Raw genomic sequence first — 14,782 nt, forward strand, 5'->3', positions numbered from 1 at the left:
CTAGGCAAACAGCCTCTACCTAGGAGTGCCAGAAAGACTCACCAAGAAACCCTAAAGGGTGTAAAATACAGCAACCTGGATCCTACTAAGACTAAACAGAAGAGACCACATCACTCCAGCACTGAAAACCCTACACTGGTTACCAATAAAAAAGTGCATCAAATTCAAAGCACTCTGCATCGCCCACAAAGCATTGCACAGCCAAGGAGTGGAATTACTCCAAGACAAGATTGGCTGTATCACCCAGGAAGGGAACTAAGATCCAGCAACGACCTACAAATAGAGGCAAAACACCAGGAAAAAAGGAAATACATCGGAACAGCGTTCTTACGTCTAATTCCTAACACCTGGAACAACATGCCCAAAGTAATAAGATCCACAGAAGACCACATCACCTTCAGGAAACTGCTCAAAACCTGGCTATTCAGCAGACAATGACAACCTAGAAGGGACAACAGTAACAACAACACCGCCGACAAATAACTAGAGAGGAGACGAGAGGGGCCAAAGAACCGCAAACAAGAACCTCGGTAGATACCCTCAAGCGGCATCCAAAGGGGCGCCCCAGAGAGACCACAACAAACTGACCGACTTTACTAACCCCCTTCCCTTCCTGCCCCTCCTACATAACTTATGCCGCTACACCAGATCTCGGACTAGCCACACTCATAAACATACAGAGAACCATTACTACGCCGACATCCAGAGTGAACCATCCACATAGCTCAATACTATCTAAAATGCAACAACACACCAAGATACTGGACTACCTTTCAGCTATGACCACCTGTGGCTCCGAATCCCTTATGGACACTATCTAACCAGTGAACACGACCAACCCATCATAACCACACAACACTAATGCCAACACAAAACACTAACACACACCCGAGGCATGGAATCTTACCAATACGGTCACAAGTGACCACATGCAAAACACTCACAGATGCCAGTTCCTCCTGGTTCTGAACCTATCCTCACACCCTTTTCCCCACTAACTCCCCCATCCCACTTTTTTCCAGATCCACACAAGCGCCTGTAGACTGCCCCTGGGTGGTAGCGGTGCAGTAAAAATTAACTGGACATAACATATTGCCAGTAATTATACTATAAGAAAACATGCCCATCATGGCTCTGCCTCACACTCCTGTTGGCTTGCCTTTAAAAATGTCTTGTCACAACAAGAAAACATGTCCAAACTGGCTGCACAATGCAGGCGAGTCTAGATGCGTAATAATGTTTATCATGTTTGCTTTACCCTTTATACCCAGTGATAAAAGCCATGCCACGGTAAGAAATGTCTTCACTAGCTGCTCTAAATGCCAGTCTAGACACATAATAATACTCATCATGCTTGCTTTGTCATAGAATCCCAGTACAAAAAGAAATGTCATGCCACAGCAAAGAATGGCTGGACTGGGTGCCCCAAAATGCCAGTGCAGCCACATAAAAGCACATATCATCCTTTCTAAAAAAAAAATACAGCATTTTTTACTGGCATCTATGATGGATACCCATTAAAAAGTGCATCGTGATTGGGATTCTAAGAAGGTCACAAAGGGGAGAGCAGCGTGGCAGCGTGATCGTGGAGCTCTCACCCCCAGGGCCAAAGACAATAAAGTTAGATTAAAAGAGCCTTCCCCAAGTGAGGATTTAGCAACGTAGGCTGCGGTGGTGGAGTGCAACAGCCCGGATCGCTGGGGGACTTCGGCAGAGGCGGGTGTGCGGCCTTCGACTCTGCGTTGTCTGAGGTGCATGGGCACTGCTCCCACGGCCAATGCAGGCCAAGCTGAAAGACACACTCGCAGACTGCGAGCAAGAAGAACCATTCGGGGAGACCCAGGGCGGCCGAGGATCCAGTGCGGCTGCGAGGCGGGTTGGCGGAAAGCAGCCACTGTGAGATGGCAGAGGAGCCCGTCAGTAAGGAGCGGCCTGCGATATTGAAGGCCCACCGGGGCTGGGTTTGTGAAGCAGGGCTCCCCTGCTGGCGAGCACCAGCGGGAAGATAGAGGCGGGACTGAGCCGCCCCGGGCCAAAGGAGCGTCTCATCAGAGAGATCAGGAGGATCCGGAGGGGCCATACCTGTAGCCCACTGCTGAGAGCTGCGCTGCGAGGAAGAGTACCTGGAGCGGCCAAGAGGTCTGGGAGGGGCAGCACAGCGAACAGGCAGGAAGGCAGCAACTCTGAGGGGCTCGACTCCCCCTCACCCCTCCTTGGGGATGAACCATCACAGGTCAGCGTGTACCCTGGCCCAAGGAAAGGGCGCAAGCAGGCAGAGGCTGGCCAGTGCCGGCAGTGATCAGCAGGCAGTGATCATCAACTTTGAGCAGAGTGATTTTGAGGAGTGGGGGAGTGTGGCGGGAGGGACCCTGAGGGACCCTGCCCAAGCTTTGAAGCCAGTACTTTGCAGAGAAGACCAGGGGAGGCCCTGTGGTGTTACAGCCTTGGGGGCTGGAGGCCCACATGAGGTACATTTTGGATTTTGGAACCGCATATAGTGCCTCAGCCAGCACACCCCTACCCAGAAGCACAGCAAGGGAGGCTATGGAGACAAGGGAGCAAGAGACAAACCACGCATTGGAGACAGTGACCAATGGGCTCCCCGGCCGATGCTGCGTCTGACTAGACCTAGACGGCTGAAGAGTCCATCTACATCTGTGGTGGGCAAGGAAGAATAAGGGAGAGGCCATTTGGTCGGGCTCAGGGCAGAGTGAGCCTGGCGCCAAGGCCAGGAGGAGGGTAATTTGAAACCCAGGGAAGAGTACAAACAGTGGTTCAACTGCACACAGTTAGAGGGGAGTTCCAACCCCCCCCCCCCGCACAGTCAAGGGCGGACCCACAAAGCGGCAGAGGGAGGAGTTTCCTATGCCTTGAAAAAATGTCCAGAAGAGGTCCGAAGGATGCATAACAATATCAGGGAGAAGAGGAGTGGCAGGGCTCCCCCCCCCCATCAGACCTGGCTACGCACTGTCCAAAAACAAGGGGGGAGGACATGCAAGCTGCCCCCAAGTCTGTGAAGAAACCACAGGAGGGCAATCTGCAGAGACTCTGGCGCAGAGACAGAGAGGCACCGGCTGGGGGTGATCAGGGGCTCGGGGCAGGAGAGGATTTGGGGCGCTTGCAGGCACTGCAAAAGATTAAATTGTCACCCATGAGGTCCTTCGCCAATGCTTTCAAGATTTTGGGGACAAGATAGGTAACACCATTCAGTCGCAGTTGAGCATGATGCGAGCGGAACTGTCCCAATCGTTGCAAGAGGTGAAGGGGGACATAACGAAACTAGAGGAGCTGGAGACCGTACACGTCTGCAATCATTAGCTTGCACAGGTATTATTATCAGGGCAGTTTCTAGCCGATTTGGTGGCCAGGGCGAAACACTAGAATGTGCCCCCCCCACTCCGCCCCGCGCGCCACTCCCAAACTACACTGTTAAGTAACTCCTACCCAAGGTCAACAAATCACTGCTAAACAAATGAAATCGGTTTTATTACATCAAAGAACTTAGCAGTAATTCCACGGACAAAGCAGAGTACACAAACAGTATATACTACTTTAAGTTTTGTGTCAATTTTTTGTCCATGTTAAAGGCAGTCTCCTTGACTTTGCTGTTGCAAAAGCATTTATTGCTGCTGCATAATCAATTTTTTCAACAAGTTCACTCTCAATTGAAAGTATTGCAAGGGCTGTTGGCCTTTCCTCGGCCATTAAGGAGCACAAGTATGTCTTTATCTGTTTCAATTTACTAAAGCTCCTCTCACCAGTTGCCACTATAAATGGAATTGTTAGTAAGCGCCTCATGGCAACCCACACATTTGGAAACAACCAATGTGTTTTTGTATGATGAATGTGCTGCAAACCTTCAAGGGGCGTAATGGAATTCTTCTGACGCGATGGCTGGATATGTCTCAGTTCCTCGGCCAACTGGGAACCATCTATATCAGATTCTGGTGCACTATCACCACCCTTTGCACACAATTGCTCCAGGTGCTTGCACAAGTGTATCAGTTCTTCTTTTCCAGGCAAGAGTTTTATGTTGTACATGGAACCCCAGCTTGTATTGTGCGCAGACAACTGGGAAAAGCCCCTTTCAAGCGAAGTAGTTATGGCATCAATCAGGGTATAAAATTTGGTTACTCTAAAAGGTTCTTCATTCTCAGGAGTCTCGTCCTCTGTCTAATACACAAACATTTTCTTTTTTTCCTATGCCATTTAGTTTCCATAAAAGTAGGGTCAACATCTTAAAGTAAGGCTCTCTCTTTTGCTGTTGTTAGAGCAGGCTCAAAACCAACACTCCTATAACCTTTGACAAAGGCAATGCAGTTCTTAAGCAGCTCATTGCAGGCCGGCAAATCAATTTGTTTGGACTGCATGGATTTGCTTACAATGTTCACCTGACATAGAAGGTCATTCCACACAACTAAAGTACAAATAAAACTGAAATTTGTAAAGCAAGGGACTTAGCCTCCGAGGTCAATGTTGGGTCATTGACTTTTCTTTCAATGCTCATGAGTGCTGTGTGTATCTCAACAAATTGATACCGCACAGCTCTCAAGCTTTCAATTCTACATTCCCACCGTGTTTCACACACCTTTTTCAAGGAAAGATTTTTTACATGATGACCGAGAATGCTCCAGCATTTGGTTGAAGCTGCAAACAAAATGATAGAGTCTCTGAAGTAAACCAAAAAGAGAAACAGATTCCACAGAGGATTTGGAAGCATCGCCAACCACCAAATTTAAACTGTAGCAGCCACATGGGTTAAGAAACGCATGGGGGTATTGCTCGAAAACTCGCGCTTGGAATCCTCTGTTTACCCCAATCATGTTTGCACCATTATCCCACCCCTGGCCATGACAGTTGTCCATCTCTAGACCGCAATCTGACATTTCAGAATACAGAAGGTTTGCAAGTCCTTCACCAGATGTGTCATCTGTGGAGCGATACCCTCTAAAATATTCTTTCACAGAAATGTCTTTGCCTGTAATATCCACAAATCTTACTGTGTAAGACAGTTGCTCGGTGTGGCTGATATCTGGAGTACAATCCAAAATAACAGAAATATTTTGCAGCCTTCACCTTTTGTAGCATTGCATTCTTTACTTGGGACCCCATTAAACTAATTAGTTCCTTCTGAATGACATTTCTGCAAGTGACTGTGGATCTCTTCTGACGTCACTCGATGCAAATGATCCATCATGATCGGATCAAATTAGGCTAGTAGTTCAACAAGGCCTAAGAAATGTCCATTGTTTGGAGTAAGTAACTTGTTTGGAGAGCCACGAAATGCCAAATTATTTTTGGACAGAAAGACAACAACTGACATAATTCTTTCAAGCACATCCCGCCAACGCTTGGCCTCTGCCTGTATTTGATCTTGCATGCGAGAATCAAAACCAACATGTCCGGTGAGGCACCTTTCAGCATCCAACGACTTGCCACTGGATTTGCATGTTCCGGAGACCCTTTGTGTATTTTCAAATAGTTACCAATATGCTTCCAGTTATTAATGCCATCACTACCAAGTTTTGATTTTGGCCTAGGGTCAAAAAGCTTACAGCAAAAACAGACTCTATCAGTCAAAATAGAATATTGCAGCCATGGCCTGGAGACTGTTTCTTTGTTAGGGGATACCCTGAGCCCATATGAAGAAGAAAGGTGCCTATTTTTGTCATCCTTTGGGTGTGAATAACTAGGAGGTGGCATAGCCTGTTGCCCTCCCATTACAATTTGATCACGCAGATGTCCAGGCATTGATTTAGGCCCTAAAGAAATGTCTTCAAACTAACATGTTTGACAGTACTTTGGCACTTTTGATACCTTGCGCCACTTGTTTTTTTCTCTGCCGGTTCTGTGCTCCCGAAGGTCTTCTTGGTTTCGACATTGCCAGTACGTTCAAACACCTGAAGTAAAAGAAATAGCCAGAAAGTATGGCCCAATTTTAACATGTTGCAATATTCTTACTAGGAATAATCCAAACTCCCTAAAAACGTTTTTCTAAAAAGTCTTTTCAGTTTAAATGATGCATTGATCGTCAAGTAAAGTAGCAATAAGGAGGCTCCATTATAAAGGTGCTGAGTTGAAAGTGGGCCAAAGTTGGAGCGGCTACATCATGGCCATACCTATTTGAACAAACCTTTCCTAGCATTTGGACAAATACGATGTATGCCAATTCCTGCCACTGGCTGACAGGTTCCAGTTCACCATCTTACATTGCAATTGTCAATCCCTCTCTCAACCAAATAAGCTGTAACCCAACTATAACACAACAAGGCTCTCACTTGGCAGATGGGGTAACACTGTAGTCTGGAAACTCCACTCATTATCATGAACTGCACTTTAAGGTTTGTGAGAGGCAATAACTTTTGGTTCAGAGAAAGGGCTGCTTGAATTAGGACCATATGGCACATTGTTTTACAGGGTTTCCTTTCAATTACATCTCACCAATGACCTCAAACAGGTCAAATCGGGTCAGATTGTTGAGCAGTTTTTAGAGTGCGGTTTGTCATTTGAAAGTCACATTTAAAGTCATGGTGCTTCCAGATATTTCTATTTGCGCGGAAGGAAAGGGCAGACAGTCTCGATCACAGCCTCTGACTCATTTCACATAGCCATGCAGTAGAAACATCCTACTTATCTACAGTACAGATGCCAGCCTCCAGATCAAATAGGCAAGCAGCATCTGACCGGAAACTCAATCGATCTAATACAATATTCCTCAACTGAATGGTCTTTGTTTTAACCATTAAGAAATCAAAACTGAAATGGAACAATACAGAGGAGAGGAACCAGAGCACCACAGGAGTGCTGGCGAGCTTCGTTACGAGGCCAGAGTGAAGCAAGGGGCACTAAGGTAAATAAAAAGTAGGGTGTGGCCTGAGGGTAAGAGCATCCCTCACTTCACCTAGGACCAACTTCCCACATAGTCTTCAGGTCACTACAGCCCGACTACTGGCACATCTATGAGCGTGCACTTTTCAGTACCCGGAGGGTGCTCTGTGCCAAAGGAAAGTACTAGTCAGCAAACAACTCTTCTGACGAAACATCAAAAGGAGGCATTCAGTTGATGTGAGCACCGAGGGCTGGACTCCACTTCATAGAGTCCTCCTGCAGCCCTGGAGCATGGCCAATTTACACATTCCGGTGTGCATTTCACAGCAAGTGTGATACAGTGGTCTCTCCTACCCCGTCCTGGTCACAGTGCTCTCTCCCAGTTACATTTCAACTCCTCCTCCTGCCCGTCAAATCTAGCCCTACCCACAGCTCTCTTCATTGCACTCTTGCCCTTTAACCGCCCATCACCACTCCTTATCACACGCAATTTCTGCCCCAATTTTGCTTCCCGTATAGGGCCTATATTTTCCTCTCTTTCGTTCCCCCTTTCTTAATCTCGCTTTCCTCACCTTTTTCTTGACTATCTCGTTTTCTGTCCCACTTTAATCTCTTTCACTCTGTCTGCACGGCCGTCCTTATTTGAGCCTTACACCCGCTAGGCATAATCTCTTACATTGAAAGACACCTTACATTTGGTCACTTATTAAATGGCAGAAACCCTTTTAAATAGAAATGGAACCCATTCACCATGCCATCGTCCATCGCACATGGCCTCCAGGGGCCTGTGTAGAACTTTTCAAAGTAATTCAACCCACAGGACAGGATCTCAAGAAGTCCAATTTCTGGACTGAAATAATAAATCTCATATCAGATTGCATTGTGGTACTTGTAGGCCTGTTTTATATAACCTTTACAGGAATGCAAAATGAAACACATCAAAAGGGCAGCTCCCTGTAAAAGTGAATTAGAGAGTGCTTCTTCTGCCTATTTTAAAGAAAAAAGAGTGTGAATAAAAGCATGTGGCAAAAAGTGGGCATTGGTCTCACTGCATTAGTAGTGGTCAAATATTCACACTTCAGGGTTATTTTGTATGCAGATTACTGTTGTGCAGCAGAAAACGTTTACATCTGTCTATGCAAGGGGCTCACCCCATAGGGCCAGTTACACATGCATGTAAACCTCCAGAGATCTTTGCACAGCCTGCGTTTTCGAATTCTGGCCAGAACATTTCTGCTCATTATCCTTGCCCTGCCGATGAAAGGAGTACCATTTTGCTGCTCTAAACAATGAAATAAAGATATACCATCAAAGCTCAAACTCGGGTCTTGTCTGCGGGACCCAACAAAAGCAAACAAACCGTCTCATCAAATATAATCCCCTTGGTTTATGGGGAACTTTACCATAGGCCCACGTGTACACAGCGCATGTTCACCCTGTAGAGAAATCCTAGCTGCACTACTGCAGCCAACTCAGTACGAGAAAGGACTCCCACCAGGACGAAGAACAATTTGCATTGGGATAAAACTTCAATGCAATCATGAAAAGAAGAGCAATTAGTTCCATATGTACCTGCCCTGAATCCTAACGCTAAACAAATGAAGTTCTCTGAGCTGCAGAAAACAGTACCAAGTTTCAAACCTGTCCAATTAAATCCAACAAAGAAGAAAGGTTGCGGATGAAAGTGCCCAGAACAGCAGCAACTTGCAATATACACGTTCAACTCTAACTGAGAAATGTTTCGGCCGTTTAGACTTTTTTTGGGACAGAACAAAGTGAAGCTACATTCTGGCATTTACCCTTTCAGGCGCGGGATACATTCTAAAGGGGAAGCAGCAACACAGCAAAGCGATTCCAATACACACACTCGATCCAACCAAGGCAGGCATCTACACGTTGGAAAGAAATCTGGGCTAGGAAAGTGTAAAACGAAATATTTCCGTTTACCCGTTCTTGTCCAGAACGCACTCTGAACTATGGAAAATACTGTTTGAGCACCACCCGAAAGCTATGTACATAGTTTAAAGGAACATTTTCTAAAATGTCAACAGAAGCATCGGGCTGTACCTAACTTCTTTCTGAGTAGGTTTGCACACAAGCGAGTTGGGGAGGCAAGGCAGTCTTCTTTCTTTGCACACGGATCCGGGTAGAAAGCAATTGGAGTGTTGGTGGTGTGTGGTTCCTGCTTGATTACAATGGAGGCCGGCCACCAGGAAAGGCGCCTTTTATGCCCCGAACCCAAAGTTCAGAGCCTCTGACTTCCGTAACGTTACGCAAGTATTATGTGATTGCCAGTCAGCAGCAGCCGCTACTGTGCTAGGGCTACTCTCCCCATGGCAATCGCGCCCACACCGAGGGAACTTTCTCCCTCCAGGGACCGGGGCAATTGCACCCCCTGGGGCAATTGCGCCCCGGGCAGCCACCCGCTTTGCCCGGGTCAAGAAACGTGCCTGATTATTATATATGTAATCACTTACACCAGAGTAGGGTCTGTGTAGTAGCTGCACAGCAGTTACTGCATCTGCGAGCAGTCCAGAGCCTAAACCGTACCGTAAATGAGCTTCGGAGCAGCTACTGTTTCTACGATATCAACAACAGGCTGCCCTGTGTAATTTCAAAACCAGATGTTTAGAAAGTCACGTACTTACAATGTTTAATTTCGACATGTGATCAGTGGTCGAAAGGGAAAAACTGGGTGGGGATCCCACCAGGGCTGGGGTGGGGCGGAGTTTGGAGGAGGGGTGGAGTTCCAAGGAGGCGGAGTTCATGTGGGGTGGGGCTGGCAGTTGACCTCTGATCAAAGGAAATGTTCAAAATAATAGTTTTTAAACGGCACAATTTCTTTCATGCTGCTTCTTTTCCAAACTCCTCCCTATTTATACTCCGACCCTAGACTAAACACACACATGTCTACTTCCCACCCCAAGTCTTTTAGCAGCACCCTAGGGAAATACTAGAGTTCACTGCTAACCGACGGTGAACTCTAGTATTTCCTGATAAGCATCTAACTAAGTGACCTGTTTCGGGAAACAGGTCACTTAGCTAGGTGAAGATAAAGAACAAACGTTAAGCACAGTACATGGATCAACGCTCTGTACAGTGCGAAAGTAAAACTTAAGCAAATATAACCGACGGTAATGTGCTCTGCAGTGGCATACCGAGGGGCGGCAGAGGGGGGAAAGCTGCCCCACACAGGATCTTTTGAGAGCCTGACCGGGACTTTTGTCACTGGGACACCTTTCCCATTCGCACCCCAATGAGGGTGCCCAGCGGGAAAGGTGTGCCGCTGGGGGGACAATGTGTGCTGAGCAATTCCTGCTCAGCACGGTCATTGTCCTACCCTTTTCGATTGGGACAGGTGTCCCGCTGCCAGGACAATGTCCCAAGGAGCTCTGTGAGCTTTAATGTGAGCCTGTAGGCACTGATGAGGGGGAGGGAGGCTATTGGCAGGGACTTTTGCCCCTTTAGAAATGTGCATGGGAGGGAGCAATCATCAGTGAGAAGGGTGCATAATGCTACAGGCTTTATGAAATTTGGGGGATTTGTTAGGCTCACATTAATCTGTATGATGCTATTGTGACTTTGCATGAAGGATGCAGAGAATAAAACGAAAGCCATCATGATGTATACAGTGTAAAGTTAATTATGACAGGGTTGCTTCTTATGTAATGTGCTTTGCTTCCAAGACATTGCTTTAAATAAAGTATTATTTAAGCACATGAAATGCAAGGGCAAACCTTAATAATTATCTGTATCAACTAAACCTGTGAAGATGTGCTCAATAGCTTAAATTGTCCATATCCGGTTTCACCATTTAACCAAAGTGTGTGATCCTGGGCAGATCATTTAATCACACTGTGCCTTATCTGCAGCTCTGTGATTCACTTCAGAGCTTATGTTAATATATCATGCTGTTATTTAAAAAAAAAAAAAAAGCCCGACTATATAGTTGCTCCATAAATAACAATAGTGCAATTTAGGTATTTTGCACCACAAAGTAATTTGCCGCTTGGCTTGCTTATGGCAACTTAATTCTAAAGTCGCTTCCGTGGTGCCTCCCAGTATCAAAGACTGATGATGCTCATTGCAGTGTCCCTTCCTGTGAAGTCATCCCTGTTGGTGCAATCCATGTGCACATTATGAGGTTCGCATGCATTTTGCCCCAGAGCGCCAGGACAGAGCTATAACAGATGAGCTGCCCGGAGCTTCATTTATTTGTGTTATGTGTTAAAATGCCATCTTCCACTAATTTTACAAAAAAACTAGACTGGGACAGGGCTGAGCGGTTTGTGGGCCGCGAATGAAACCATATGGAATGGCAATGCACTCTCCCCTGGTGCTCTGTGGCTGTGCACAGGGCAGATTAGATCAACGAATCTGCCCTGTGCACAGCCAGTGACTGGAGCGCTTGTTTAAAAAAAAAAAAAAAAGCGCTCCAGTCACTGGTAAGCAACGCAAGGAAAGGCGCTTTGTATAGTTAGGCAAATATAACCGACGGTAATGTAATGTGCTCTGTGGCTGTGCACAGGGCAGATTGGATCTCCGAATCTGCCCTGTGCACACGCTTAAGTTATACAAAGCGCTTTTCGTTGCGTTGCTGGACAAGGGACTGAAGCGCTAGTTTAAAAAAAATCGAAAATCGTCGCGCTTTAGGGAGGAGAGCCGGCCCATTGGGGAACGCTGCATGTGATAAGTGCAATATTCAATATAGCGAATGACAGCTTCAACGTGCCTTTCCAGAGGTTGCAAAAGGGCTCCTCTTAACAATATAGCGAAGGGGTGAGAACGGCTAAGTTAATGGGTGCTAAAAGAAATGCCTATACAATTCACTAGGAGAGATGATGGAGCGCATGCACTCACCTGATGCTGCCTGGAAGCAGGGCACGAGCGTCTCGCAAAGGGTTCGTGTCTGGTTCCCATCCGAGGCACGGACCATGGCAACGCTCCGCCTCCACTTCGTCACGTGGGCTGCTCTGCATCACGTGGGGTTCACCTTACACTTCGTCATCTTTTTTGCACGAGCGGGAGTTATGCTTCCCTTACAAAACACATTTCGTATAGTTGTTATTTGGTGCTTGAATTTGCTTTATGGGAAGTCTTAACATTATCTCGTGTTGATTGTTACTTTAATGCAGAGCGGCAGTATTGGGAAGGAGTATTGCTGTGTGTTTTGGGGGGTTCTAATGTGCATCACAGGGGTGAGGCAATATTGGGAAGGGTAATTGCTGTGTGTTTTGGGGGGTTCTAATGTGCATCACAGGGGTGAGGCAATATTGGGAAGGGGAATTGCTGTGTGTTTTGGGGGGTTCTAATGTGCATCACAGGGGTGAGGCAATATTGGGAAGGGGTATTGCTGTGTGTTTTGGGGGGTTCTAATGTGCATCACAGGGGTGAGGCAATATTGGGAAGGGGTATTGCTGTGTGTTTTGGGGGGTTCTAATGTACATCACAGGGATGAGGCAATATTGGGAAGGGGTATTGCTGTGTGTTTTGGGGGGTTCTAATGTGCATCACAGGGGTGAGGCAATATTGGGGAAGGGGGTATTGCTGTGTGTTTTGGGGGGTTTGTAATGTGCATCACAGGGGTGAGGCAATATTGGGAAGGGGAATTGCTGTGTGTTTTGGGGGGTTCTAATGTGCATCACAGGGATGAGGCAATATTGGGAAGGGGTATTGCTGTGTGTTTTGGGGGGTTCTAATGTGCATCACAGGGGTGAGGCAATATTGGGGCGGGGGTATGTCTGTGTATTTTGGGGGTTTGTAATGTGCATCACAGGGATGAGGCAATATTGGGAAGGGGTGTTGCTGTGTGTTTTGGGGGGTTTGTAATGTGCATCATAGGGGTGAGGCAATATTGGGAAGGGGTATTGCTGTGTGTTTTGGGGGTTCTAATGTGCATCACAGGGGTGAGGCAATATTGGGAAGGGGTATTGCTGTGTGTTTTGGGGGGTTCTAATGTGCATCACAGGGGTGAGGCAATATTGGGAAGGGGTATTGCTGTGTGTTTTGGGGGTTCTAATGTACATCACAGGGATGAGGCAATATTGGGAAGGGGTATTGCTGTGTGTTTTGGGGGGTTCTAATGTGCATCACAGGGGTGAGGCAATATTGGGGAAGGGGGTATTGCTGTGTGTTTTGGGGGGTTTGTAATGTGCATCACAGGGGTGAGGCAATATTGGGAAGGGGTATTGATGTGTGTTTTGGGGGGTTCTAATGTGCATCACAGGGATGAGGAAATATTGGGAAGGGGTATTGCTGTGTGTTTTGGGGGGTTCTAATGTGCATCACAGGGGTGAGGCAATATTGGGGAAGGGGGTATTGCTGTGTGTTTTGGGGGGTTTGTAATGTGCATCACAGGGGTGAGGCAATATTGGGAAGGGGTATTGATGTGTGTTTTGGGGGGTTCTAATGTGCATCACAGGGATGAGGCAATATTGGGAAGGGGTATTGCTGTGTGTTTTGGGGGGTTCTAATGTGCATCACAGGGGTGAGGCAATATTGGGGAAGGAGTATTGCTGTGTGTTTTGGGGGGTTTGTAATGTGCATCACAGGGGTGAGGCAATATTGGGAAGGGGTATTGTTGTGTGTTTTGGGGGGTTCTAATGTGCATCACAGGGGTGAGGCAATATTGGGAAGGGGAATTGCTGTGTGTTTTGGGGGGTTCTAATGTGCATCACAGGGGTGAGGCAATATTGGGAAGGGGTATTTCTGTGTGTTTTGGGGGTTCTAATGTGCATCACAGGGGTGAGGCAATATTGGAAAGGGGTATTGCTGTGTGTTTTGGGGGGTTCTAATGTGCATCACAGGGATGAGGCAATATTGGGAAGGGGTATTGCTGTGTGTTTTGGGGGGTTCTAATGTGCATCACAGGGGTGAGGCAATATTGGGGAAGGGGGTATTGCTGTGTGTTTTGGGGGGTTCTAATGTGCATCACAGGGATGAGGCAATATTGGGAAGGGGTATTGCTGTGTGTTTTGGGGGGGTTCTAATGTGCATCACAGGGGTGAGGCAATATTGGGAAGGGGAAATGCTGTGTGTTTTGGGGGGTTCTAATGTGCATCCCAGGGGTGAGGCAATATTGGGAAGGGGAATTGCTGTGTGTTTTGGGGGGTTCTAATGTGCATCACAGGGGTGAGGCAATATTGGGAAGGGGTATTGCTGTGTGTTTTGGGGGGTTCTAATGTGCATCACAGGGATGAGGCAATATTGGGAAGGGGTATTGATGTGTGTTTTGGGGGGTTCTAATGTGCATCACAGGGATGAGGCAATATTGAGAAGGGGTATTGATGTGTGTTTTGGGGGGTTCTAATGTGCATCACAGGGATGAGGCAATATTGAGAAGGGGTATTGCTGTGTGTTTTGGGGGGTTCTAATGTGCATCACAGGGATGAGGCAATATTGGGAAGGGGAACTGCTGTGTGTTTTGGGGGGTTCTAATGTGCATCACAGGGGTGAGGCAATATTGGGAAGGGGAACTGCTGTGTGTTTTGGGGGGTTCTAATGTGCATCACAGGGGTGAGGCAATATTGGGAAGGGGTATTGATGTGTGTTTTGGGGGTTCTAATGTGCATCACAGGGATGAGGCAATATTGGGAAGGGGAATTGCTGTGTGTTTTGGGGGGTTCTAATGTGCATCACAGGGGTGAGGCAAAATTGGGAAGAGGTATTGCTGTGTGTTTTGGGGGGTTCTAATGTGCATCACAGGGATGAGGCAATATTGGGAAGGGGTATTGATGTGTGTTTTGGGGGGTTCTAATGTGCATCACAGGGGTGAGGCAAAATTGGGAAGCTCGTATTTCTGTGTATTTTGGGGGGTTCTAATGTGCATCACAGAGGTGAGGCAATATTGGGAAGGGGTATTGCTGTGTGTTTTGGGGGTTCTAATGTGCATCACAGGGGTGAGGCAATATTGGGGCGGGGGTATGTCTGTGTATTTTGGGGGTTTGTAATGTGC

General features: G+C 47.0%; 1 protein-coding gene across 1 annotated transcript in view; it reads right to left on the reverse strand.

The window, feature by feature from the left end:
- RADIL (Rap associating with DIL domain) overlaps positions 1-11,770 on the reverse strand; it is a 781,529-nt gene extending 769,759 nt beyond the window's left edge. Inside the window, exon 1 of the mRNA XM_069645514.1 lies at positions 11,689-11,770. Coding sequence (XP_069501615.1) covers positions 11,689-11,764 — 76 coding nt within the window. The 5' untranslated portion in view covers positions 11,765-11,770. The remainder of the gene's footprint in view (positions 1-11,688) is intronic.
- Positions 11,771-14,782: the final 3,012 nt, after the last annotated feature.

Source organism: Ambystoma mexicanum, chromosome 2p, assembly GCF_040938575.1.
Source record: "Ambystoma mexicanum isolate Mex_15411 chromosome 2p, UKY_AmexF1_1, whole genome shotgun sequence".
NCBI lineage: Eukaryota > Metazoa > Chordata > Amphibia > Caudata > Ambystomatidae > Ambystoma > Ambystoma mexicanum.